Raw genomic sequence first — 26,820 nt, 5'->3', positions numbered from 1 at the left:
CATCGGAATGCTGGACCCTTACTGAGAAAGACAAAAAGAACATAGATGTATTTGAGATGTACTGCTGGAGACGAATGCTGAGAATACCATGGGTGGCCCGAAGAACAAATGAATCCATACTGGACCAGCTAAACATAAAGAAAAGACTAAGAACACAAACATCAGATCAAATAATAAGCTATTTTGGACATGTGCTTCGAAGAAATGGTCTTGAAAAACTTACCATTGTAGCGTTTTTAAATTTGTGTCTATATTATCTATATAATAATATAAATTATGTATAAAGTTTTGTAGCCCGTCCCTATTTTGTTTATCTCGTTAGTACGCATTAAAAATTACCAGGAAATCTGCGTTTGTCTTTTAAAAGGCAATGTAAAACGATCGATAATATAACAAGTTTTGTATTCAGTTTTCAAGATTTTTTTTGTCGCTGAACAACGATTTGTTTACATTCGAGTCCCCTAATATAATATTGCAAGTCAGGTATACGATTTTTCTAAGACGTATTAACTGAGAATATTTTTTTGTCTTTGTTTACATTAATATTCCCCTATTCTCTTTATGTATTGTGAGGTAAAAAATTTCCAGTTACCCAATTTAAAAGTAGATGTTTCGAGATTATTTTTTGTCGGTTCGTTGCTAAGAGCTAGGTCAAGTGGAGGGTAGATTTGTTTGTTTTAAGTTTGTAGGCAAAAACTAGCTGTGAGACGTAAAGGGAAATTTATTTTGGTTGAATTTGTAAAATCTAACGAAGAGGAGTCGACATTTAATTTCTAAGCAGGGCAGACGTGCTAGAATGGAGTCAAGCGATAGATCTGAGACAGAAAAGATGTTTGAGTAATTAAGAATCGCGAGTCGATTCAATTTCTTTGTGTTATGTTTTAAGACCTGTTAAGGTGATAATACTCTTTGCAATATGGCAGTTTAAAACAGAGCAATCACTATAAGATTTGTGCACCGGCACTGAAGAAATTTTGTAAAATGAGTATATATAGGATGTCCCCGTCGTCAGCTTGATTTCCTCCACCCAGTTCCTGTTTCAATCGTTCCTGCCTAAGTATGGAAATGGTTTCCTTTTGTTCGAGTTCTGAGTTTTGTCCTTTGCAGCTCCAATCCCAGAGATAGTAGCAAGTTTTTTTTTGAAGTTAAGTGAAACAAGTGAAATTAAGGTAACAATTAACATTTTAAATTTTAAAGTAAAGACAGACTTTTTTTGATAATTATTAATAATTGCTTTCATTAAAATTTAAAGGAATTGTAATATTTAATAAATTGTAAATTTTATGGTTTAACTTAGCTGTCATTTTAATTGTTTTTTTTTTAATTTAATGTTAACATATGACAGCTGGCTTTATTTGTTTCGATATTAATTTGTTTTGATTGTCTTAAAAAAAGGTTAATATCTGTGCGATAACATTTGTAAGTTTTTGTAGTATCTCCAACCCCTTTGTAAACGGAGTTTGTAAACGGACACATGTAAGTTTTTTTATTCTGTATTTGGCAACTATTTATATAGTATATTTTTTGTGCCATTTATGTGTTGATAACTGTTTGTATGAAACAAAAATAAACGTTTTGATTTGTTTCTCTGATCCATTTTTGTTTTTATTTTAGAAAATCTCCTAACCTTTTTGTATGTTTACTTTTTAGGAAGGAAGAAACTTTCTTTCCTCCAGCAGGAAGTTTTCTCGAAGCGGCGTCCCTTTTAAATAGCTAGAGGTATTTCTTCTTGTCTTTTTTTGCCCATTTGTCCAGGAGATTTATGCAAGTAACCCCTTTGTTTCATATTTTGGTAGCTACCCCAATCTCAACCCCCTTGTCGTTCACTTATCCATGACCCCAGCTCTCCAGCAACCCCCTGAGTGCCGTTCGCTTAGTAGCGTTTATTTTGCTTGCCCTATCTTCGCCCCCATAGTTTCTATCCCTATTTTCTACCCCATATTCTTACCCTGAGGTAGGCAAAATAATTTCGTTACACCATCCAGGGAAAAGTAGAAGGCAAAAGAAATAGAGGTAGATCTCCCACACGATACACGGACCATATTGTTGCTACCATTGGCGCTCCATTGTCAGAATGTGCTAGAATGGCAGAAGATAGAAAAACGTGGAGGAACATTGGGAAATTTAGTTAATAGCTTCATGATATCACGATACCTGCATCAGGTTAACGACTAAGAAGAAGAAGAAGAAGTTTAAAGATAAGGTTTCCTGATGATGTGTGTTCTGAATGATCTTTATGGTATTTAGCTATTCAAAGTTCTAAAATTATAGAATTTCTTATAAGTCAAGTAGAATTCAGCTAAGTTAGAGAAAACTTAATAATAGTAACTTCCACAACACATAGGATGTTAGGGATCGTAAAAAATTGAAGAATGTCTAAAGGATGCCTCAAATTAAATCTCGGCGAATGAATGGAATATTAGAATTAAAAAAATATCTTCATATATGTTCGATCGTGACTTCCGGTGAAGGTATGCATACAACAAACACCACATAACATCCGTTATGTGTTCTATTCGATACATCGTCAGCTGCTTTTTGAATAAATAGTATTCTGCATGTTGCCGCATATTTTTTTTGTATTTTTTGCTTAAATCGTATTAAAATATGTAAACATTTCTAAGAGTAGACAATTAGCATAGCAAAAGAATTTCATTAAGTTTAATTTCATTAAGAACGAAGCTCAATAACATGTATGGTATAATCAAGTATTTTCTGGTAACGACTTGTAATGACAGTAATTTGTCGTCTGTACATAAAGAAAGCAGCAAGCAAAGTTAGGATAGCCATGTTGATCGTCAACATCCGGAACGACTAGGCATCGTAAGAAGAAGAAGAAGAACATAAAGAAAGACACAACTAAATATTTCATCTAGTGGATCGAAAAAAACTTGTTTTTTTAATGTTTATTATGTGATTACAGTTATCGTTTAATTTTGTCTTATTTTTATCATGAGAAGAAAAGCTTTTGGCTACGTACCGTGAGGTTGTTGATTTAGTGATTTAGTATGGTATGTCCTATAGCTTCACAAATTTTAGAATCTCATGTTAAAAATGTATGGCGATGTATGGTTAAAGGCGATTTCACATATTTAAAGGTTCCCCTTTTATTATTTATTATAGTAAATACGTGGGCTCTACTGCAATGAAAAGTAACATTTATTGCTATGGTTTTTCTTGATCAGTACAATAAGTTCCAATACCATATAAGAGCTGCAAAACTTAATGAACAAAATAACGGAAACAAGTAGAAAATATGGACTGGATATAAACACCAGCAAAACCAAGCTAATGATCATCAGCAAGGAAAACATAACTGGAGCAAATCTGTATGTGAACCAAATGAGAATTAAACGTGTCTCACAATATAACTACATACTTGGGAACTATAATCAATGAGTCGTGGGACAATACCCAAGAGATTAAATGTCGCATCGGAAAGGCAAAAAGTGCATTCTTCACTATGAGTTCTGTTTTCAAGAGCCATGACCTCACCCTAGAAACAAGAATAAGGCTCCTTAAATGTTATGTGTACTCAGTGTTTCTGTACGGAGTAGAAACGTGGACATTGAAGGCGGAAACTCTATCAAAACTTCAGGCTTTTTAGCTATGGTCATACAGAAGGATCCTGAAGATACCATGGACAGACAAAGTCGCCAATGAAGAAGTACTGCGGAGGATGAACACAACTGCGGATTTGGTCAACATCGAGAAGAGCCGTAAGCTGCAGTACTTGGGACATATAATGAGAAATCAAGGCAGATACGAGCTACTTCAACGCATTTTGCAAGGTAAAATTGAAGGAAAAATGGCTCAAGACGAAGAAGAATATCCTGGCTTGCTAACCTGAGAGCATGGTATAGAAAGACCTCAACACAGCTATTTCGTATAGCAACCAACAAAGTCATCATAGCCAGAATGATCGCCAACGTTCGGACCGGATAGGCACCCTAAGAAGAACAATGATCCGTGTCCGACAATCGTCAATGTACCATGTTGTATCTGAAAGGTAAAAGAATTATATTTTGTTCAAGATTTCAAAATTTAAAGGTTTTTGTCTGTTCAAGATTTCTATCCAATCCCTTTCTATTTTGAGCAACTCTTATCCAGTTCTGAACTCAAATAATTTTTTAAATCATTTACGAAGCTCTCTAATCAACGCTTTCCAGGACGTCCTCACCGTGTGTTTTCAGTGAGATTTCAGTCGGTGATATTTTTTGTTAACGCTTTTTGTACGCTTTCGCTCATTCTCAGTTTGGTGCAAGTGACCTAGCCAAAGGATTCTGATCAGATTTAACAAAAATTAACAATATCGGCATGATTGATAGCTCGTAGAGTTGAAATTTCATACGAATTCTGTAGATGTTATGCTTCAAGACTTTATTATATAATTTAGATGTTATATTTAATATCAACTGTTTTAGATTCTATAAGTATAGAGTAACAAATTTTATGCAAATTCATTAAAATATTTTCGTATATTTTTATTTATTAATACTTAATGTAAGAGAAAAATGGCTAATTTTTTAAATTTTGGCCTATTGTTAAAACCATTCTATTTTATCAGAAAAAAAAACTAAAAAAAAAGAACCGTTCAGTTTATTGAAAACTCTTTAAAATAAGCTGAGGTAAAAGTTTTCGGGTACATATATTTAGTAATAAAGGTTAAAAGGAGATAAAAATTGTTAATAACTTTTGCAAAAATGATATAACTTTTTTATTTTGCGCCAAAACGTGAAAATACCGTAAAATTTATTTTGAACAATGTTTGAAGTTAATTATGTTTCGTTTCAAAATTCAAGTACTTTTAAGCTAATAAGTACCATACCATAAATACTAAGAGCAGTATTGGTACACAGAGTTTATTATTTTATTTTTATTTTTTTTTTTATTAAAAAAAAAACAGCTAAACAAAACGAATAGTTTGACGACGAATACCAAGAAGTAACAGATAACAAAAATAAAGCTAGATGCTAGATGTCTAAAGACAAATCAAGATAGATGCACAAGGAGAGTAAAGAAAAAATACCGGTACCTAAGAAGGGAAGAAAAAGATTACATAGAAGAAAAAAAAGGCAAGTTGAAGAAAAGCGGTTAGAAAACATAGAATGGCTAAGAAATCAAAATGAAACTCGAAAGTTCTACAGAAATGTATACAAAATGAGTAAAGAATTTAAACCAAGAATAGGGAGCTGTAAGGATGGAGAAGGAAATATCGTAAGTAAAATATCGTGGCCTCAATCTTCATGGATTAAATTTTTTGTCGCAAAATTTAACGGCCATTATATCGAAGAACCAGATAACACCGTAGCAGATCGAAATGATTGGAATCTATTCAACTCTAACGAAAGACCACCTACCACTGAAGAGGTACGTTGCCCGAGCCATTAAAAAGCTTGAAAATAATAAAGCACCAGGAACTAATCAAAGTTTTTAGTGAGCTCTACAAGAATGGTGGTGACGCCCTGCTACAAGCACTGTATAAACTTGTTTTGTCTGGCAAAATAAGATCATGCCATGTGAATGGTCTCAAGGCGTGATATGCCCGTTACATAAAAAAGGCGATCAGCTCCAGTATGACAGGTATAACCCTGTTAACAACTGCTTTCAAAATACTAGCAAATATTCTCTCAAAAGGCTATAAGTTTACACAGCTGCCATAGTTAGAAAATACCAGGCTGGATTTCTCTATCTATCTATCTATACAGCCCTTGCTGTCCAATTTTTGACATAGGCCTCCTCTTCCTTCTTCCACGTCTCTCTGTTGTAGGCAGTTTGTATCCACTATGTTTGTATCCATTATGAAACAAACGGAATAGGACCACAGGTGGGTAGAGTTACAGGCTGAATTTACTCCAAAAAAATCAACAGTTGACCAGATTCATTCAATAAAACAGATCCTTCAAGAAAACACTACTATACCAACCAATGCGTGAGTTTAGTATACCAGAAAAACTTATCCGATTAACGAGAATGACAATTTTTAACTTAAAAGCCAGCTTTAAAATACAGGAAGAAAATTCTATACAAATCTAGCATACGCTAATGACATTGACATAATAGGGCGTAGCAAGAGAGATGTTGAGCAATATTTTCTAGAACTGAAAACAGCGGCGAAACAGGTCGTTCTAGTCATCAACGAAGACAAAACCTAGTGTTGGTTACTAGGGATCCTATAGCAAATGAAGAACGGGAAACAGCATTTGGAAGTCGTATCTTTGAACGTGTTGCGAGCTTTACATACCTTGGCTCGCTAGTGACCACTACCAAGAAAAGAAGTAAAGACATTAAAAGACGAATAAACCTTACAAATAGGGCATACTGTGGATTCCAAAATCAATTCCACTCAAGAAATATCCAAAGAAAAACCAAAATTATTATATATAAAACACTGCTGAGGTCAGTCCTCACATACGGCGCGGAAACATGGACTCTAACGCAGAAGGATGAAAGACTTCTGGGAATATTCGAGCGTAGGATACTCCGCAAAATATTTGAAGCCATAAGCGATCAAGGGCAGTGGCGTAAAAGATTTAATTTCGAATTAAACCAACTCTTTAATGAACCAATGTCGTAACATTCATTAAAACACAGCGACTTAGATAGGTCGGACACATAATACAAATGCGTGACAACATGATTGCTAAAAAGCTAACGACAGGAATACCTATAGGAAGAAGAAGCAGAGGCCGACCGCGAATTAGGTAATTAGATGGAGTTAAGACCGACTTAGGGAATAGGGATACTAGAGATCAGAAGATGGCAACACGTTGCCAGAAACCGAACAGAATGGCGACCATTATAGCAGACCAGGGTCCACAGAGGATTGTCGAGCCAAAGATGATGATGATGATGATTACCTAAAACTGGAGTGGATGAATTACTATTCACATTTAACAGTTATGATCCTTACTTTCTTTACTTTAATACTATTCTATTGTAAATATTTTAAATATATTTTTATAAAAAAATATAGTCTATTGTAAAATATTCTAGGTCCAACGGTAACGGTAAGATATGGTTCGTCAAAATGTGATGCTTGCAATAATTTGTATGTATCTAAATGTACAAAGAAAGAAGTTATAACTGGAAATTTGAAAAATATCCGTAACAGTTAGTAAAAATCATTGCAAGCATCACAGTTTGACGAACCATATCTTGGTTACCTTTAGTCCTAGAATATTTTAGAATAGAAGTAATAAATGTACAGGGGAAAAATAGTTATGATAAATTTTAAAAATAGTAACAGCGAAAATCGTTAAGAGTTGAAAACTTTGAAAACCGTATTTTGCTCAAAATTAGTCCCAGAACCTTCGACAATTGACTATTTTAAACGTAACTGAATTTTCTTTCTATTAATTGTACCTAAAACTGCGTAGAAAAAAGTTATAGAACAATGTTTGCGAAAAAATAGCGAAAAAAATTTACCAAAAATGATGCGAGTCGCGAATCGTATCTCGAATATTGTAAATTCTAAAAACTTTTATTAAACGTTATTTTGAAGAGGAAGGAAAAAAGTTTTTTTTTTGTGTGAAGTAATACTTATACCTATACAACCTTATAAAAAAAATTATTAAAAAAAAAAAGAAAATTAGCGTGATTTCGAGTTTTTATGCTTCGTTTTTTGAATATATTTTTGTAAAAAAATTGGCTTAAAAAGAAGACATTTCGATGGGAAATTTAATTTTGGACAACTTTTCTGTAAATGTATATGTACGAAAGTGCATAGAATTTACCCATATGCACACTAGTGCGTACAGATTAATTCACCTCTTACTTCAAAAGGCGCCCCTTTAAATGGTAGCAATCCGCGGTTTTTTCATATTTGGAGGTTCATTTAACATACGAATCACTAAAACCCCTTTAACTTTGTAGCTCCTTTTAGCCCTCTTTTTTGGATATGATCAATAGCCAATATCCCACAAACAGAGACTATTTCTGTATATGAATACCTACATTCAAAAATTCCGTCACTGTTCATTATCAAAGACGTGCAGTGGATACCAAAGTCAACTGACTGAGAAAAGTTTTGATCCGACTTCCGATCCCCCCATTCACGCTCCAACTTCGTCACCAATCGGAAGTCAGGCATTTGAATTGTCCTAGTCTAGATGTTCCGACTCTTACAACTACATTTTCAATAATCAAACAAGCCCATTCACGATCAGATATTGGATCCAACTTCGGAGGTTCGACCACAAACCGGACTAAACATCGGAACGTGAATGGCCCGCTTAAGAGAATCTTTCTAGAGATGGTTTTCATAGCAGAGCATGATAATTGTATCAACAAAAAATCGGATATTAAACATTTGAGTGAAATATACTCCTATTTACTACCTTGGACAATAAAAGAAGAACCAAAAGTAATAGATTTCCCTAAGATCTGTCGCTGAACTTATTAATAATGTTGATTGCTGATAAATTACTTAAACTTAATATGAGAATGACCAAAAAATTTTAGTAACTAGCTATTTATATAAAATAAAATTGTACATCAAATAAATGTCTAACCTTACTTCAATTATTCGCGATAACCCATACTGTGAATGTGAACAAATGGAAACATTAGAACACATATTTTGGGAATGCCCAATAAACAAAATAAAAGATTATGATGTCTATCAGGAGCTGATCAAAATTGATATTAAAACCCCAATTAACATACCAATGCTTCTATGCAATATTAACCCTAAAATTATCAAAATTCTTCTCAGATTCCTACAGATCAACCATATAAAATTATAACCTTTATAATAACCTATTCAATATTAACATTTAAACCATTTATAAGAAAACAAAAAACATACATAAAATGTAGATATTCTTCTTCGCGTGCCATATCAGAATTATCCGACGTTGGCGATCACCATTGCGAAGGTTTCTCGATCTTCTGCAATATGGAATAATTGTCCTGCATTTGATATCTGGTCCATTCACGAATGTTTTTTAACCAGAAAACTTGTCTTCTTCCTACACCTCTACGGCCCCCTATTTTGCCTTTAAGGATCAGTTTTAATATTTTATATCGACTTCCCCTTATTATATGTCCCAGATAATTATATACATTTATATATACATACATTATATAACATTTTTCGATGTTTAACAGTCTTCAGCAGTTCTCTATCTTTGTTGACACTCCTTAGTACTTCTTCATTAGTTTCCTTTGCCGTCTAAGGTATCTTCAGTATTTGTCTATAAACCCGTATTTCCAATGCTTCAATTTTGTTCATGATCCTAAATATACGTAAATATTATATAGATCCTCCTCCTAAGTGCCTTCTCTGTTGAGGTTGGCGATCAATATGGCAAATTTCTCTCTGTTCTGGGCTTGATTAATTAATTCATTTCCTTTTGCGTGGGTCCAATCTCTGATGTTTCGTAGCCAAGATTTTTTCTTTCGTCCTATGCCCCTTTTACCTTCAATCTTGCCTTCAAATTCCCTATGGCACATTATGTGTCCTAGATATGACGTCTTTCTAATTTTGATAGTATTGACCAGATGAGGACGTGTGTTTATTGCTCTCAGTACTTCTTCATTCGTAGTTCTCCTGGTCCAGCTTATTCTTAACATTCGGCGGTACATCCACAATTCAAATGAATTTAATTTGTTGACGTCATACTGTTTTATGTCCAGGTCTCACAGCCATATAATAATAGAGACCGCACATAACACTTTGGTGTTCTCAATATTATTGAGACCGATAGCTTGGGGTTACAGAGCATTTTAGGCATATTCATGAAACCAGATCTTACTATTTCAATGCTTCTAATTTCTTTTGAGTGGTCTAGTTAACTATTTAGTTCTAGTATATGAAGCTTTGGGAACTCTGAAGAGTGATACTGTAACACTGCGTGCTACAATGATATATGCAAGGCCAGAATCGCTCGTTGTCGAAGAGTGTTGGGCGGTGTTTTCTTAAACATATAGAAACTATATCGTATCTTAAATCCAAGCACAATTAGATAATATGAAATTATAATTTATTATTGGACGCCACCCCTGGTTTATCCTCGAAGGGGAAGAGCAAAAAAAATTAAGATTTATCAAAGGTTTGCAAAAAACTCTACTTTATTATTTCTTAGTAATGAACAAAAAGAAAACATTAAAAGTTACATCATCCCAAAGGGATACCAAAATACCATTTCATGTTTACATTACCATAAACAAAAAAAGCTTTGTATCGTATTAAATTAAGAATTAGTTATAAAGTAAATGAATATATATGTATATTAATCCCAAATTTCGAAATTTGTTTACATTGAAAATAATATAGTTATTTATGAACTAGGAATAATGAAGAAAATAAACCTTTAAATAAAATTAGAACACTTCACTATATTTTCATTTTTTTTTGAGTTCATAATCATTTCCGTTGTCTTGAAAGTGGGTATAATAAAAATTGGTACAACCTTAATCTGCTCTGTTTCTTTTCTTATTTAATCAGTGACCAAATAAACCATTGATTCGGCTACATCCGATATCAATCCACCACCATCCTAGATAAGAGGGGTTAGGTATTCCATAAAAAGATACCGGTACTGGGCCATGATCTGGAATAACTCCATACCAATATTATCTTGCGACAATGTGTTAGAAATATATCAGCATTATAGCCTCTCCAATAAGGGTCTAAAAAAATAAATATCTATGTGAAATATGGACAAGAAAAGGATTTATTAGCTCACCTCTAAATGAGACCCAATTCGGAAACACGTCTTAACGGTTGGACGTTCTTAACAGAAAAGAGCGAGACGCTATTTTTGCGCTCTCTGGAAATTGGGCGTGAGTGACAAGGTGATGAATGTGCTCATCTACCGGATATATTTGGGAATTACAGAAGAATCCTTGAGTCGGCTACAGGTATGTACTTGACAGATAGATGGGGTTAGTAGTTTTATTTAAAAAAAAATAATCGAAATTTATAATGATTTTTTTTTAAATATTTTGAAACGGTTACAATACCATTATGTAGATGAAATGTCTATATTCACTGATAATAGGGTATGAGATATATTCTCAGACTCACGTGGCACAAAAATTAAAAAAAAAAACAAATGTACTGGCTGATTATTCAGTAGAATAAATGCCAAAAAGAAGAAGAAGAGGAAGGCATAGATCTGTCAGATATAAAAAAAAATATTTAGTTTAAGATTATACACATTAATTTAAATTGTGAACGTCAAATATATGTAATTTACGTGCCTTAGTTTTACTTTTTATTTATTGTTATGTATAATTGCTTCAATTGAAACATCTTGACAAACATCCTCACTTAGTAAGTAAAAAAACTAATTCTTCATATTTAAGAGACACCTAATGACGATCATTGTAGCTTTTCCTGATAATGCCTATGAAAATAGGCGAAATATATTTGATATAGCAAAAATAGTATACTTTGTATACCAGTTATTTACCCAATTATTTCCCAATATTGTTCTGAAGCTAGTTTCTTGTGGCATTTTAAAGTAATTACTATTTAAATGGGAATAAGGCACAATTAAAGGTTAAAGTACGTTTACTGACGTTTCAGTCAATGATATTAAATATGTAAAGAAGCTTATGAAAATGGACATTATAAGATTATGTTGTATAAACAATTCATTGAAACTAAATACAGTTTACACATTCACTCAAACTTGTGCACAGCAAAAGAACATGTGGTAATTGTACATGTATATAAAAAGTATGTAAAAAACTTAAGTAAAAAACATTAATTTTCAGAGAACTAAAAAGATCATCATCATATTGAATTAGGTGATATTTAAATATATATATATATATATATATATATATATATATATATATATATATAATAAAGTTTTATTTTGAGGTTGCAGTCATTAATAGGGCAGGAAAGTAAAACTCTTTGTTCTTTAATCAAGCTTTCGCAAAATTTATTTGCTTCATCAGGATATGCTAAAATATGGCAACAGTAAATACAACGAAATTAGAACTAAATAGCATTGTATAAAACTAGTAAAAAAAAAAAAAACTTACAACATGAGGTTAATCCATTAAATTTTCAAATTTGCAAAACATTAAAACTTAACTTATTTTAAAAATTATACAGTTATGTAAGTACAATATTCCAATTTAATTTAATTTTGTAAAAATTCATTTTGACATTGATTGTTTGATTTATGTCAGAAAGACACTCGTTTCTGTTTATTATATTTTTTGTTGTTGATAATTAGCTCTTGATTGTTATTATGGTTACGTATAAAGTGATTAGATTTTCTGACTATAAATATTAGAATTTCAAAAAATTTAAATATTCATATTTGGCGCCACTTTATACGTAACCATAATAACAATCAAGAGCTAATTATCAACAACAAAAAATATAATAAACAGAAACGAGTGTCTTTCTGACATAAATCAAACAATCAATGTCAAAATGAATTTTTACAAAATTAAATTAAATTGGAATATTGTACTTACATAACTGTATAATTTTTAAAATAAGTTAAGTTTTAATGTTTTGCAAATTTGAAAATTTAATGGATTAACCTCATGTTGTAAGTTTTTTTTTTTACTAGTTTTATACAATGCTATTTAGTTCTAATTTCGTTGTATTTACTGTTACCATATTTTAGCATATCCTGAAGAAGCAAATAAATTTTGCGAAAGCTTGATTAAAGAACAAAGAGTTTTACTTTCCTGCCCTATTAATGACTGCAACCTCAAAATAAAACTTTATTTTACATAACGTGTCAGTCAATAATACCTAACTACTTTATATATATATATATATATATATATATATATATATATATACAATACAGGAATACACAATACAGGCGAGCTGTGTCACGCCGCCAAGAACAGAATTCTAGTAATGAGATAGTCGCCTACGCACTTTGGTGTATGGCATGTTAAGAAGAATATATATATATATATATATATATATATATATATATATATATATATATATATATATATATAATGAAGTTACCACTCTTGGCTTCTTAGTTGCTGTCAGTGATATGAGAACAACAGGTAGGAAACACGCCAACCACGAGAAAAGACAGTGGCCTTGACGTCAACATATGACAGAACAGCAAGGCGTATTTAAATAGTCTAAGTTGTGCCAACAGGTGAAGATTAATTCAACTTCCAACAGTCCAAGGTTCATAACATTTGGAAACTGAGACTAATAAAGATATTTTAATTATAAAATTTTATTAAACTATTTGATCAGAAACAATTATTTCAAATACGTAAAAATATCATTGACAAAATAATCAATAAAATGTAAGTTGAATAAATCTAAGTTAAATAAAGTAAGAAAATATTTTATTTTATTTTTATTTGAAATTAATAATATGAAAATATGGGAAATAACATACAAATTAGGGGACAATTTTAAAGTAAATAACACATTAAGCCTAATTCTGCAATATTAATGCATGATAAATTTGGCCTCAAGTTACTAATGCCCGTCCTCTTATTAAGAGCGTTAGGGTGTTTAAGTAGTGAACACATTTCCAAAAACTGCCTTTTAACGAGATTACGTTCATTGCAAAAAATCTGCATTAATTAATAATTAATAGCATTCTGGGCTATTATATTATATTATATTATTATATATTATATACAAGTTGATATAACTGCGGTGTGTCGTAAGATGCCCTCTCAGTGATCTCCCTGTCTGCCCTATGTAGCATGAGTCACACTCAGCACAAGGTATGTGATAGATGACGTTTACTTGTTCCAGAAGAGACAAGGGTATTTTTGTTTTAGAAAACAAATTCCTGACAGTCTTAGCATTCTTAACAGCAATTTTAACAGGTACGTTATTCTGTTTATACAGTTTAATAAGTTTTTCAGTAACTTGAGAAAAATAAGATAGAGATGAGTAATGGGTGGTTGGAGTCCCAAGTACAGTATTAGGCAGAACAGTGTTATTAATGAAATTATTTGATATTATTCTAAGTTGGTCACCATTGGGTATATCATTTAAAGAGAAACCATAGCTCTGTAAATAAAGGTATTTAATAATGAGGGAGGATGGATAGGAATTCTCAATTAAAATATTTCTAAGCAATTGAAGGGATTCCCTTCGATTAACCGGATGTGTCAGTCTATTTAGCCTACAGCTTAAAGCTTTAATTAGGTTTAATTTATATTTAAAAGGATGACAAGAATGGTAGTTGAGAAACCTATTACGAGGGCATTGGTTTCCAGATGAGGTAGCCACCTTCTATGAAGTTTATTTCTCCACTTTGACCGAAAAACCCATCACTCCTACCCATACCTTAATTTATATATATATATATATATATATATATATATATATATATATATATATATATATATATATATATATATATATATATATATAATAAGTAAAGGTAACGTACCGAGAGTTTCTTCTAGTTTGATCAGCAATCATTCTCACCTATTTGATTTTCTATTCATTTATTTTTAGACCATACGAATCACTCTACGAAATTAATCTAAAATCTTAAATTAATCTCTTAACTATATCTTTAACGACACAGGAGCAAACAAAGACACGTTTTTTATTTTTATAATTATTGCGTTTATTTTTGTATTAATGTCTCAGTTCTTTCACATGTCCAAAAGTCGGCAACGCCGAAATCACCTATGAAGATGAATATATATGTGCACAACTTAAAATTAAGGGGTTACTGACCTGAAAATCTTGCTAGGAATCGGTGGAAGCCAGTGGCGAGGGCTTGCGCCAGACACCGAAATACCAGGGGAATGGGGGAGCGCCACCCCCACCCCCACGAGGACCACATCACGTGCGCCACTGAAACAAAAACACACTCAAATTATTTTCCGGCCTCATTAAAAGTGTAACGGATAATAAATAAATGACCACTGAATTTGATTCTTTAAAACCCTTATGTTAGTACCACTGAATTATCGTAACCCACTTAAATCAACGTGAAATAAAAGTTTGATTATCGGTATTAAAAAATGTACAATATAATAATTATATATATATAAATATATAAATATATATATATATATATATATATATATATATATATATATATATATATATTCTCTCTCCTATATTTTATTTTTGGTTAGTGATTTATTAAATAAATAGAGGTGAATTATTAATGCACTGAACACGCAAATCTAAAAACACATTAAAGAGGTTAATCAACAAATTAAATAAAATTAATAATACCAATTACATATCAGTACTTACTTAAGTACAACTAGATCTGTAATTAGTGTGATCAAGTTCAGACTAGGTAAAATTTATTATTTTTTTCTTTATAAAACATTTGCGAAAGGTATATTATATGCGATTTCTTCTTATGGTGTCTTTCCGTTCCGGATGTTGGCGATCAGCATAGCTATCTTAACTTTACTTGCGCTATTCGGAATAGACCGGTTGTAGACTGATTGAATTACTTCCTTAGGTTTTGAAGCCAAGATATTCTTCTTCTCCCCGGTCCTCTATTTCCAATTACCTTGCCCTGAAGAATGAGTTACAATAAGCCATATATGTGTTCATTTCTCATGACTTGGCCAATATATTCTAATTTGTGCTCTTTCATTGTGTTAGTGATCTCGCAATCTACGTAGGACCTCAATATTAGTCACACGATCCATCAATGAAATTCTTAAGATGCGGCTGTAACTAATTAAAGGCCTCGAGCTTTCCTAAAGAAGCTTCAGAGCATCCATGCCTCTACTCCATACAATAATGTAGAAAATACATAGCATCTGATGATAGAGATTTTGGTACTAAGTGGTAAATCGTGACTTCTCAAAAGAGACTTTATTTTTACGAACGCTGACCTTGCTTTCCCTATGCGTTGTTTTATTTCAGTAGAGTGGTCCCATTGACTGTTTATGTTAGTACCAAGATATGCTCTTTACCCTGTCAATTGGCTGTAGGTTTACCAAAAGATGTGTATTTAATATTTCGCGCTTACTAACTACCATGAACTTTATTTTGTTCGTATTAAGATCCAGCCCATACTCTCGACTTATATCTGATATGCGCGACATTATTGCTTGTAAACCATCTATTATATCTGCAAAAACTACTGCGTCGTCTGCATATCTCATGTTGTTTAGACGCACGTATAGCGAATAGAGCTTCTCGGGTGCCTAAGTTATTGCGGAATCCAAATTGTGTCCATGACACTTGTTCTTCATATTTTTTTTATATTCTGTTATGTATCACTTTTAAAAACGTTTTAAGTAAGTGGCTCATTAGGCTAATTATTCTGTAGTCCTCGCATGTTTTTGCATTTCATTTTTTTGGTCTAGTTACGAAGGTCGACTTTAACCAGCTTTGGTAAATATTCCAGTTATATATATATATATATATATATATATATATATATATATATATATATATATATATATATATATATTGTTAAATATAGTCGTTATACATTTTATTCCTTGTTCGTCCATAAGTTTCAGGAATTCTGTATAAAATTTGTCAGTGCCTACAGCTTTACCATCTTTAGTTTTTTTAATAGCTGTCGTGACTTCTTCAACGGTAATCGGGGGTCCTGTTTGACATTCTATGTCTTCAATGGCAATCTGCCTTTCATCTGCGAATGTTACTTCCGGTACAGCCAAGTTAAAAGCTTAGCTCCCTTCGTGGATGTGGTAGTTGTTGCTCTGGAATCCTCAGAGTCTTCTAACATTTTGTCACAAATTGGTCGCATTGTTTCTGTAGTGATCCTCTCCCTAGTTAACATGATTCTTTTCTAACTTGGCTGCACCGTACTGAAGACGACCATATACGAAGCCTACTCGGCAAAAACGATGAAGGTCACTTTTATTCATTTTGTATAAAAGTTAATTTTAAAATTCAAAGACTAATTTAAAAAAGTTTAAATATAAATTTTAAGTCAAACTGTTTTTCAATGGGTATATAATTTATCGGTAAAAACGATAAAAGTATTCTTAGACTGTTATGTTTTTTCAATTTTTTTTTATTTTTGATGATTTGATCGAAAATACACAAAAAAAAATGACAAAAACGGTGTATGTCATTAAAGCAATAGCCAAAAGAATGCAAGTCGAAAATAAAATGATGTAACTACCACTACTAAACATAGCAATAATTGTCTTTTTTATATTATTTTTTCTTAGCACATTTTTTGCAGATTGTTTCTTCTTTACAAGACGAACTCTTGTTCCTTGTTCCGTTATGTTGTGAGCAAGGCTATCGAAAAAATGTTTGGCAGCATTACCACAAAACTGCTTAAGGTGTTGTAAGTCCTTGCACTTTTCCAAACTAATTGACAACAAACCTGAAAGACAAAATACTGAAGAAAAGTGGATATAAATTAGAATTTATTACCTGTATAAATTTTGTTGGGTAAAAAAAATTTTTGGGTTCCTGCCATATCATCAGTTGGTAAAATAGTGTTGGTACAAATCACATAAGTTTCGAAAGGCCCATTGTAGCTTGTTCTAAATGAAATATATTGAGGATGAATGGCTTCAAAAACTATTTCTCGAATAGGTCTGATAGCAAATGGGCATTTTGTTTTAAAACTGGATGAAAGAAACTGACTCCTTTGGCGAATTAGGGACTGATCTACTTCTATGACTTTAAATGGGCTAGGTTTTGTGCGTGCTCCCTTAAATTCGTCCAACTAATCTTCAACTCTCTCTTCAGCTTTGATCCGCTGGTTAATGAGTCCCATATTCCTGTCACACTCCAAGTATGAATGAGCTCTTATTGGAAAAATCATTTTAGTTTTGTCAAGTCCTCTTTTGGGAACAACTACGTAATGAATGAATTTAAAGACGTTATAGTTTTTATTTTGACCTCCATAAGAGTCGCATAATATAAGTAAATGTCTTACACTGGAGTCTAATTGCAAAAATATAAAATTATGAAAAAACGAAATAACTTCCTCTGATCCCTTAGCTGCGATATTTTCGGGGTAACAATAAAAGTAGGAATCGCCATTACACAGCACGTAAATATTAAAAGAATATAAAGTAAGTTGTCTTCTATAATACACCTCGTTGGTTGAAATGTTTGGTATAGGAAGGTTTTTTGGAAATTGATCCGAACTTCTTTACTCTTCATACTTCTTTTTCTTGCTTCTTTTTTACGATCATAGAACACTTCACCCTTTCGCAAATGCAATTCATGTTCTATTTCCCTCTTTCTTAGTTCTTAAAGAATTTTCGTGTCATTTTCATCATTTTAATGATTATTAAAAATTTTGCGATAACACTCATATGAAATATCTCGAAGAAATAAAGCCTTATACATATTGTACATTTTTCTTATTGTTAGACTGTCTGGTTAGTACACTACTGTAGATTTTTTTTTACTGTAGTAGCTCTGTCGGCCCTTAAAGGAACTAATATGATCTTTTACAGCGGCAAATGTGGTCAAAGGCTTTGCACAATGTACGTGTTTATATTTACCCCTCATATCTCTAGGTGCCTTACCAGTTTTCTTTAGAGACTCCTGAATTGTTTGTAGACGACGTCCACTAATGCCATGTAATGAAACAAAAGCTATCATGCAAACTGGCACTTCAATACAGTTACTATGGTTATCAACCGGACGCTGAACACTTACTTTATAAAAATATGCTTTATCGCGAACCTTGGTATCATTTTCATTTTTTCGTGGTCTGCGGTTCTTTATTGAAATCATGGATACAAGACCAGTCAAGTAACTGTTCTGCTCATCTCTGCTCGACATTCTATTAAATTCCTTAATAATGGTATTTCTTTCCAAAAGTCCAATCTTTTGAAAGCATTTGTACCGGGAGCACTTACAATCTGGTTCTATTTCATGTGAACTTAACCTCAATTGCTTCATAAGATCAAATAACCTTCCACTACTTCTTTTTCTCTTCTTAGATCCCACGTTTAAGTTCTGCACAGTACTTTCATCACTGCTGTCAGAATTTACAGTCTCTGTCTTTCTTTTCATTCAGGCTCAATAATAAATGACAACAACAACATCGGTCAAGAAATACAAGCACGGATTCTTAGCGGTAATAAGTGCTTTTATGCATACAAAGACTTAATGAAAAGTAAGTTACTGAATCGTGAGTCTAAGCTGAGAATCTACAAAACAGTAATTAGACCGGTGGTCACATATGGATGTGAAACGTGGACCCTCTCAACCACTGATGAAAATCAACTGAGAATATTTGAGCGCAAAATACTAAGGAAGATATTTGGACCAACCCAATGCAGCGATGGTTTGTGGAGAATTAAAATGAATCACGAGCAGCTGGATGAACTAATGCAGAGCGCAGATATTGTCAGATTTGTAAAGTCACAAAGACTAAACTGGCTTGGTCACCTAGAAAGAATGCCAGATAATCGAGCTGTAAAAGTAGTCCAGAGATGGAAGCCCCAAGGAAACAGAACAAGAGGAAGGCCCCGTAAAAGATGGATAGACGACGTAGAGAGGGATCTTAAAACCATGAACATCAGGCAGTGGCGAAGGAAAGTATCCGACAGGGCAGAATGGAAGAACATTGTTAAGCAGGCCAAGACTCACAAAGGGTTGTAGCGCCATTAGAAGAAGAAGAAGAAGAAGTCTTTCTTTTCATTATAATATTTTAAAATACACTACCACTTATTTGAAGATGGACATAAACAAAACAGACTCTAAACTAAACCGTATACTTGCACGTGTACGAAACAAATGACTAATCTTTTTAAAATCCACAAGGAATCTAAGTTCCTGTAGTTGACTGTATACCATATATGTATAACAAAAAATTTTATTAAAAATCCTTTATAAAAATTTAAAAACCCAATCGGGCTATATCACAAAACGTTTTCGGAATCCATATTCCATCATCAGTGCACTAGGTGGGTATACATGTATTGAGCCACTAAATATGTGGGTAAAAACCCATTAAAAATTGTTATTTAAATTTAGTTTACATTAGATGGTGATACATTTTATAATGTTAAAGTTACCATTGGATTTGGTAACATGGCGACGTATGACTCCACGTGAAGTTGCTGGTCCTGAGACGATGTGTCTACGAGGACCTGATGAAAGCAACTGCTTTCATCAGCTTTCATCCATATTTTTAACCGTGCGTCGTATAGCCACCGCGCAGAAAGACTTACAATGTTTTTGCAGTGTTTCACATGGACTTTCAGCATTTTTGTCGTGGATGAGATTATTTAGTTTGTGAATAACTCTTAGATTTACAGCGATACTGCCAAGCAGCCCAGGCGATTCGAATCTACTTTTTACAAGTAGTTTTTTGGTACAATATTCCCTTTTACCATAAAAATTGACTTTCATCGTTTTTGCCGTGTAGGCTTCACGATATATATAAATATATATATATATATATATATATATATATATATATATATATATGCATATATATATATATATACATACATATATATATATATATATATATATATATATATATATATATATATGCATATATATATATATACATACATATATATATATATATATATATATATATATATATATATATATATATATATATATATATATATATATATATATATGCATATATATATATATACATACATATATATATATATATATATATATATATATATATATATACATCAGAAATAAGGTTTCAATACACATATTGCGAGCTACGCCGATACCTACTAACTATATATGCATATATACATACATATATATATATATATATATATATATATATATATATATATATATATATATATTTCGGGTTAAACTGCGTCGATTATTATTGCGTCGAGCTTTCGGCATCCTCTTCAATGTCTTTCTCATGGCTTCCAAGGTCTCAGTCTCCCAAGCCCCCAGATACTACTTCACTGATCACTAACAAGTAATGCATTGGTTGCTGCAAACTACTGCTACGTAAGACCTTCTCAAATTTCTAAAACTCAAACATCATACTTCTCTTCTTCTTCTATCTACCAAATTCTTGGAAATACCAGTTTTGCGCTTCTCCGTGAAGCGATTCATTCCAATAGATGAAAACTAGATGACACAAATATCAATATTTTTAATATATGGTCATCTATTTATTCTTTCAATGTAAAACCACAACGTGTCAAAAACCACAACGTTGAAACCCACCACAGTGTTTCATAACTGCTCTGATATCCTTATTTCGACTATTGCCACTCAAGCTTTAGCAAAAGGTTTCAATTACTCTGTTACCCTAAGTTACATTACAATTGAGAAACTTCAGTTCTCTCAAACTTATCTCTAGTTTACCTTCCGAAGATGCTGAAATAACTAAACAAGACATCGCCAGACTTCTTGGAAACTAAAAGCCTCTTACTACGAACATTAGCCCGTCCGAGAAAAAAGTCCTGAAAGAACTTGAGTGAAATCCAAATCTAATCATTCTTTCCGCGGATAAAGACAATGGCACCGTCAATCTAAACTCAAATCTCATTAATACTCCAGACTACAGACCAATTCCTTATAATCCAACAACCTATCTAGGGTAAACAACAAAAACCATTATCAATAAATCCTCTGTTGACATAAAACGATCTCTAATTCCTTGTGAAAAGTCTTCCAGAACACCTCGAATATATGGCCTGCACAAAATTCACAAACCCGATATTCCTCTACGTCCCATTGTCAGTGCATACAACTGCCCTACACAACCATTAGTACTTGGTCAAAACTCTACAACCCCTCCCCGAAAATGCTTCATCCTTCGACAAAAATTATTTTCGTTTCATCGAACTTATTAAACAATATCCTATCTCACCGTCGGACATTCTAGTAAGTTTTGATATCGCTTCACTCTTTATAAACATTCCTATAGAGGAAACTCTAAACATTCTGAAAACTAAATAAAGTATCCAGCAAAACCACTTATCTCTGATTACACATGGTATGTCTAACACTTATTTCATTTTCCAAAATCAATTCTACAGACAAATAAATAATGCTCCAATGGGCTCCCCTCTATCTCCAGTAATTGCCAATATCTTTATGGAAGACTTCGAGACCTGAGCACTACCCACACCAATGTTCAAACCCACATGTTGGCTACGATATGTTGACAATACATTCGTCATTTGGCCCCATGGCAGGGATGTTTTGGTGTATTTTCAAACCCATCTGAATGGTATACAACTTAGAATCAAGTTCACGATGGAGGTTGATTCTAAATGCATCCCTGCCGTTTTTCGACGTCATCTTAAAGAAAAACCAATCCCAAGGTTTTTATCACTCTGTTTATCTATAACCCACCCATACCAATCGTTACACTCATGCCAACTTTCATCATCCACCGTCACAAATTATTTCAGTCATTAATACCCTTGTCTCCATACCAATACGTATTTGCGATGAGGCAAGTAGACCCGCTGAACTCTGTCTAATTGCAAGGAATTTATTGCTAATTTATGGCCGAATTTTCACGCCAAGAAAGAATATAGGTATTGCTGCAACCTATCTTAGCGTCATGTTGTACTGCTAAATAAATTTTCTTGAATAATGTTCAACTTACTTGCTAAATTATTCCCCCATCATACTTTAATGCAAATCTTATCCCTGGCAAAATAGTGATGATACAGTTAATAAACAATAATATATCATTTTTTGACCTTCACTTTTAGCTTGGAAAACTTTTTGCTATATTGTTTGGATAGACCAGAGAATATTTCCGTTAAGCTACAATATCCATATATGGTAGCTACGAGATATAGTCACACACATGCGTATTTCATTGTTAATTAATTGCTGTAATTTTGAGCTTTTTATTAACTCACCATCTTCCGAAAAACAATGAGTACTATAGCTTCCGAGAAACAATGGGTGTTGTAGTTTAAATATGAAGCAATAAAAAGCATTTTTGGCGTTAAACTGCATTAATAAATTAAATAAAAATGATGTATGAACTTATCTTAAGAGCGTAGGCGCAAAATTTTAGGCTAATGATTTTTAAATTCATTAATTTTTTCGAACCCTGAGAAAACTAATAAGTATTTTTGAAAAATTTAAACGCAGAATGAAAGATTACATTATTACCGAGGGCCGAAAGTCCCTGAAAACTTCTATAATGTCTATTTTAATAAGTTACAGGGGTGAAAAAGAAGAGAAAATTAAGTGTGATTTTTAATTTCAAATATCTCATTTAAAAGAAACTTTTTGTTTATTCTAAGGGACTTTCTGCCCTCGGTAATAATGTAATCTTTCAGTCTGCGTTGAAATTTTTCAAAAATATTTATTAGTTTTCTGAGGATTCGAAAAAAATGAATGGAATTAAAAAGCATTGGCCCGAAATTTTGCGCCTACGCTCTTAATTACTAAATACATCGTTTTTCCTGAAAAGCATAAAATTGATCATAAGTAGACTTCGGCAAATATGCATATTGCATATTTTGCATATTGTGCATATTTTATGCAAATATTTCATATTTTGGCATATTTGTATAAAAGTTTGCATAAAGTGCATAAAAGTTCAGATTTTTATACTGTATTTGAAAATTTTTAAACATACCAATTTATTTCAATTCTTGTATAAAATTTTGTAGTCATTTTAATCAAGAAATGATCTAAGTAAGTAATCTCTACAGGTACAAAACATTTACAATTTCAAAGAAGATCAATTTAAGTAGCCCTCAACATTCTTAGAAAGTCTCGGTCACTGAGGCATTCAGTTATTGGATAATCGCTAAGGGTTCGCTCATTTGCATTTTATGATCTAATCCCCAAATCTATCTACAATTTATTGTATCTTAAGGGCAGGTAAACGGCTAACAGTTTTGTTCCTAATTTAGGGATTTTCCAAAATCTCCCAGTTTATTGAATTAGGTACCTAAACATTTCTAATTTGATGCTCAGATTTGTAAATCATTTTTGTTTTGATATTCAAAGCGTAAACACTCGTTGTGCGTAACAAAAAGGAAGATTGTGATTTTATAATGCCTAAAACAACCAGTGCTTCAACTTGGATTAAACCTTATAAAGAGCTGTCTATGGATATGGGACAAATCTACTGTTCAGTCTGTGGCAAAATTGTAAGTATCTAATATTTTCTATTAAATATCTAATATTTCATACATACAGGGTGTTTCCAAATGACACTTACAACGTTTGACTGTAGATACTTCTCGAAAAATTGAACAAAACGATATAGTTAATGAGGGGTCAAACTTATTTACTTTTCGAGATACAGGGTGTTAAAATTAAAAAAAATTAAATTCTTTTAGTTAATAACAACAATAACTTTAAAACCAATAAACGTATTTACTTGAAATTTAGTACTCGTAGGTTGTTTTTAAATGAAAAATAGCTTCCTTTAGTGAGAAAAAATTGTCCATGGTACAATACAATGGTGTGTATTTAGAAAAATTTTTCACCTTTACTTTTTTTTATGAAGTCAGCTATTCTAAAACACAATTATTTATATTGTAATTGAGTTAACAAAAAAAAAAAACTTTTGTTGAATTTTAAAATAAGTTATATGATGTACTAATGGTTAGTAACAAAAACTAATTTGTGGATTAATACTGCATTTAAAACACTTAGCGAGTGTTTTTTTTTCCAAACCAGTTATTAGATTAACCAAAAACACCTTGTATATTTTTATATTTTAAAGGTTGGGTTAAAATAAAGGTTTTTATTTTTATTTATAGATAGCATGTGAGAAGAAATTTCAGATAGACCAACATGTGAGAACTGCTTCACACATTGCAAAAAAAGGAAAAATAGGAGGAAAACATCAAACTTCAATGGCTAAATGTTTCCAATCTACTTCAAAAAAATTAGATGAGCAAGAAACTTTTAATGAAGACTTGTGTCGCGCATTAGTGTCTGCAAACATACCGCTTTCAAAATTAGCAAATGTAAATTTTAGTTCGTTTCTAAAAAAATATTGCAAACTTAATGTTCCAAGTGATCGGTCTCTAAGAAGAAATAATGTGAACGGGCTATACTCGTCGGTGTTAATTAATATTAAGGAAGAAATTGCAGATAATTATTTTTACATATCTGTAGACGAAACCACTGATTCCTCAGGAAAGTATATTGCTCATTTATTGATTGGTGTTCTTAAAGAAGATACCTTACCAAAATCTCATCTTATTTCATGCCAGCAACTTGAGAAAACAAATGCTTTAACAATTTCGCGTTTTATACAAGAAACATTAGCAACTTTTTTTTCTTCCGACAACTATTCCTTCTAATAAATTACTGCTTATTTTATCGGATGTTGCTCCTTATATGGTGAAAGCAGGACAAAATTTAAAAATATTTTTCCCAGATTTAATACATGTTACTTGTGTAGCGCATGGATTAAACAGAGTTACAGAGGAGATACGAAAAAAGTTTCCTCTTGTAAATACCATGATATCCAGTGTCAAAAAAGTATTTCTTAAATCTCCTATAAGAATTCAACTTTATAAAGAAATGCTACCTAACATTCCTCTTCCACCACAACCTATTTTAACGCGATGGGGAACATGGTTAGAAGCAGCTAATTTTTATGCAGATCATTTTGTTAAAATAAAGAACATAATTGATACGTTAACAGATGAAAGTTCCCAATCTCTTTTGGATTCTAAATAAACTTTTCAGAGTAACTTGCTTCAACAAGAACTTTCATTTATAAAATCAAATTTTAGTTTTGTTCAAAAAACAATTACTCAGTTAGAATCACCAAAACTGTCATTGTTCGAAAGTACAGCATTAATAAAAGAATTTGCGTCATGTTGTCGGAACGTTAGAGGTAATATTGGAAAAGATATTTTAAAAAAATTTGAAGCTACTATGGAAAAAAATAAAGGTTACCATATTCTTTCTGAAGTAGTCAGTGTTCTAGCTGGAAATATTTCGGAAACAATTAATTTAGAACCAAATGTTTTGGTTAGTTTGAAAAATGCACCCGTTACATCAGTTGATGTTGAACGAAGTTTTTCCATATATAAATATATGTATTCAGACAGAAGCCACAAGTTTTTGTTAGAAAATTTTGAACACCACTTGGTCATTTATTGTTACCATAATTCTAAATAAGTTTATTCATACTTAAAAATGATGTAGTTACTTAAAATAAATGTAAATCTTAATGAATAGTAGGAAATATTTAGTTATGTACACTTTTTTTTTTTTAAATAAAATTGTTACTATTTTACGATTTTTTTATTTATTTGTATGCATATTTTGTAAAATATTTGCATATTTTCGGGTAAACACGTGCATATTTATGCGCATATTTTCTACATTTTTATTTGCATATTTGCCGAAGTCTAATCATAAGTATCTAATAACCAGTAGCGTCTCAACATCGACAGAGATAAAACGTATTTATAGTGATTTAGTTTGTATATACGTGTACCTAGTATTCTCTATAGTTTGTGTGGATAAATATATGTGATCTCTTAGATACATAATAACTAACATAAATTATAGTATATTTCAGCCTTTTTCAAATACCTGTAACTCGTTTTGTTGCCGAGATATAGATATGGCTATGCTAGCTTTACCGTAAAGTTAGCATAGGTATTTTTTCTCGGAAACGGTTATTATATATTGTTTCTTGTCGTAAAAATTCGACAATAAATTAGCAATTAATTCCTTGCGGTTTAGTTTTCTAGTTTCGTCGTTTTTGGCCGACATTTCGATTTTTCCAGGGATGAGTTTTGCGCTAGAGGATAAGGGGATGATGGGGTAGTTTTTGAAGATTGGTCAATATACAAATATACAGCAATTAATTAGCAATAAAATATGCCGCCAAGATGGTCTTTGTAGCTTTATTCATTGCCGAGATATAGCTATGGCTATGCTAGCTTTAGCGTAAAGTTAGCATAATCATTGTTTCTCGGCAACTCGAGTTATGCAGGCTGCTT

General features: G+C 32.1%; 1 protein-coding gene across 2 annotated transcripts in view; it reads right to left on the bottom strand.

Annotated features, from left to right (window-relative positions):
• Positions 1–26,820, bottom strand: part of LOC140443488 (protein spitz-like) — a 692,772-nt gene that overhangs the window by 608,730 nt on the left and 57,222 nt on the right. For both annotated transcript variants that reach the window (XM_072534798.1, XM_072534799.1), the window contains exon 2: positions 14,666–14,785. In XM_072534798.1, coding sequence (XP_072390899.1) covers positions 14,666–14,785 — 120 coding nt within the window. The remainder of the gene's footprint in view (positions 1–14,665; positions 14,786–26,820) is intronic.

This window comes from Diabrotica undecimpunctata, chromosome 6 (genome assembly GCF_040954645.1).
Source record: "Diabrotica undecimpunctata isolate CICGRU chromosome 6, icDiaUnde3, whole genome shotgun sequence".
In the NCBI taxonomy this organism is placed as follows: domain Eukaryota; kingdom Metazoa; phylum Arthropoda; class Insecta; order Coleoptera; family Chrysomelidae; genus Diabrotica; species Diabrotica undecimpunctata.
Note: the sequence above shows the minus strand (reverse complement) of the source record. Positions and strands in the feature narration are given on the sequence as shown.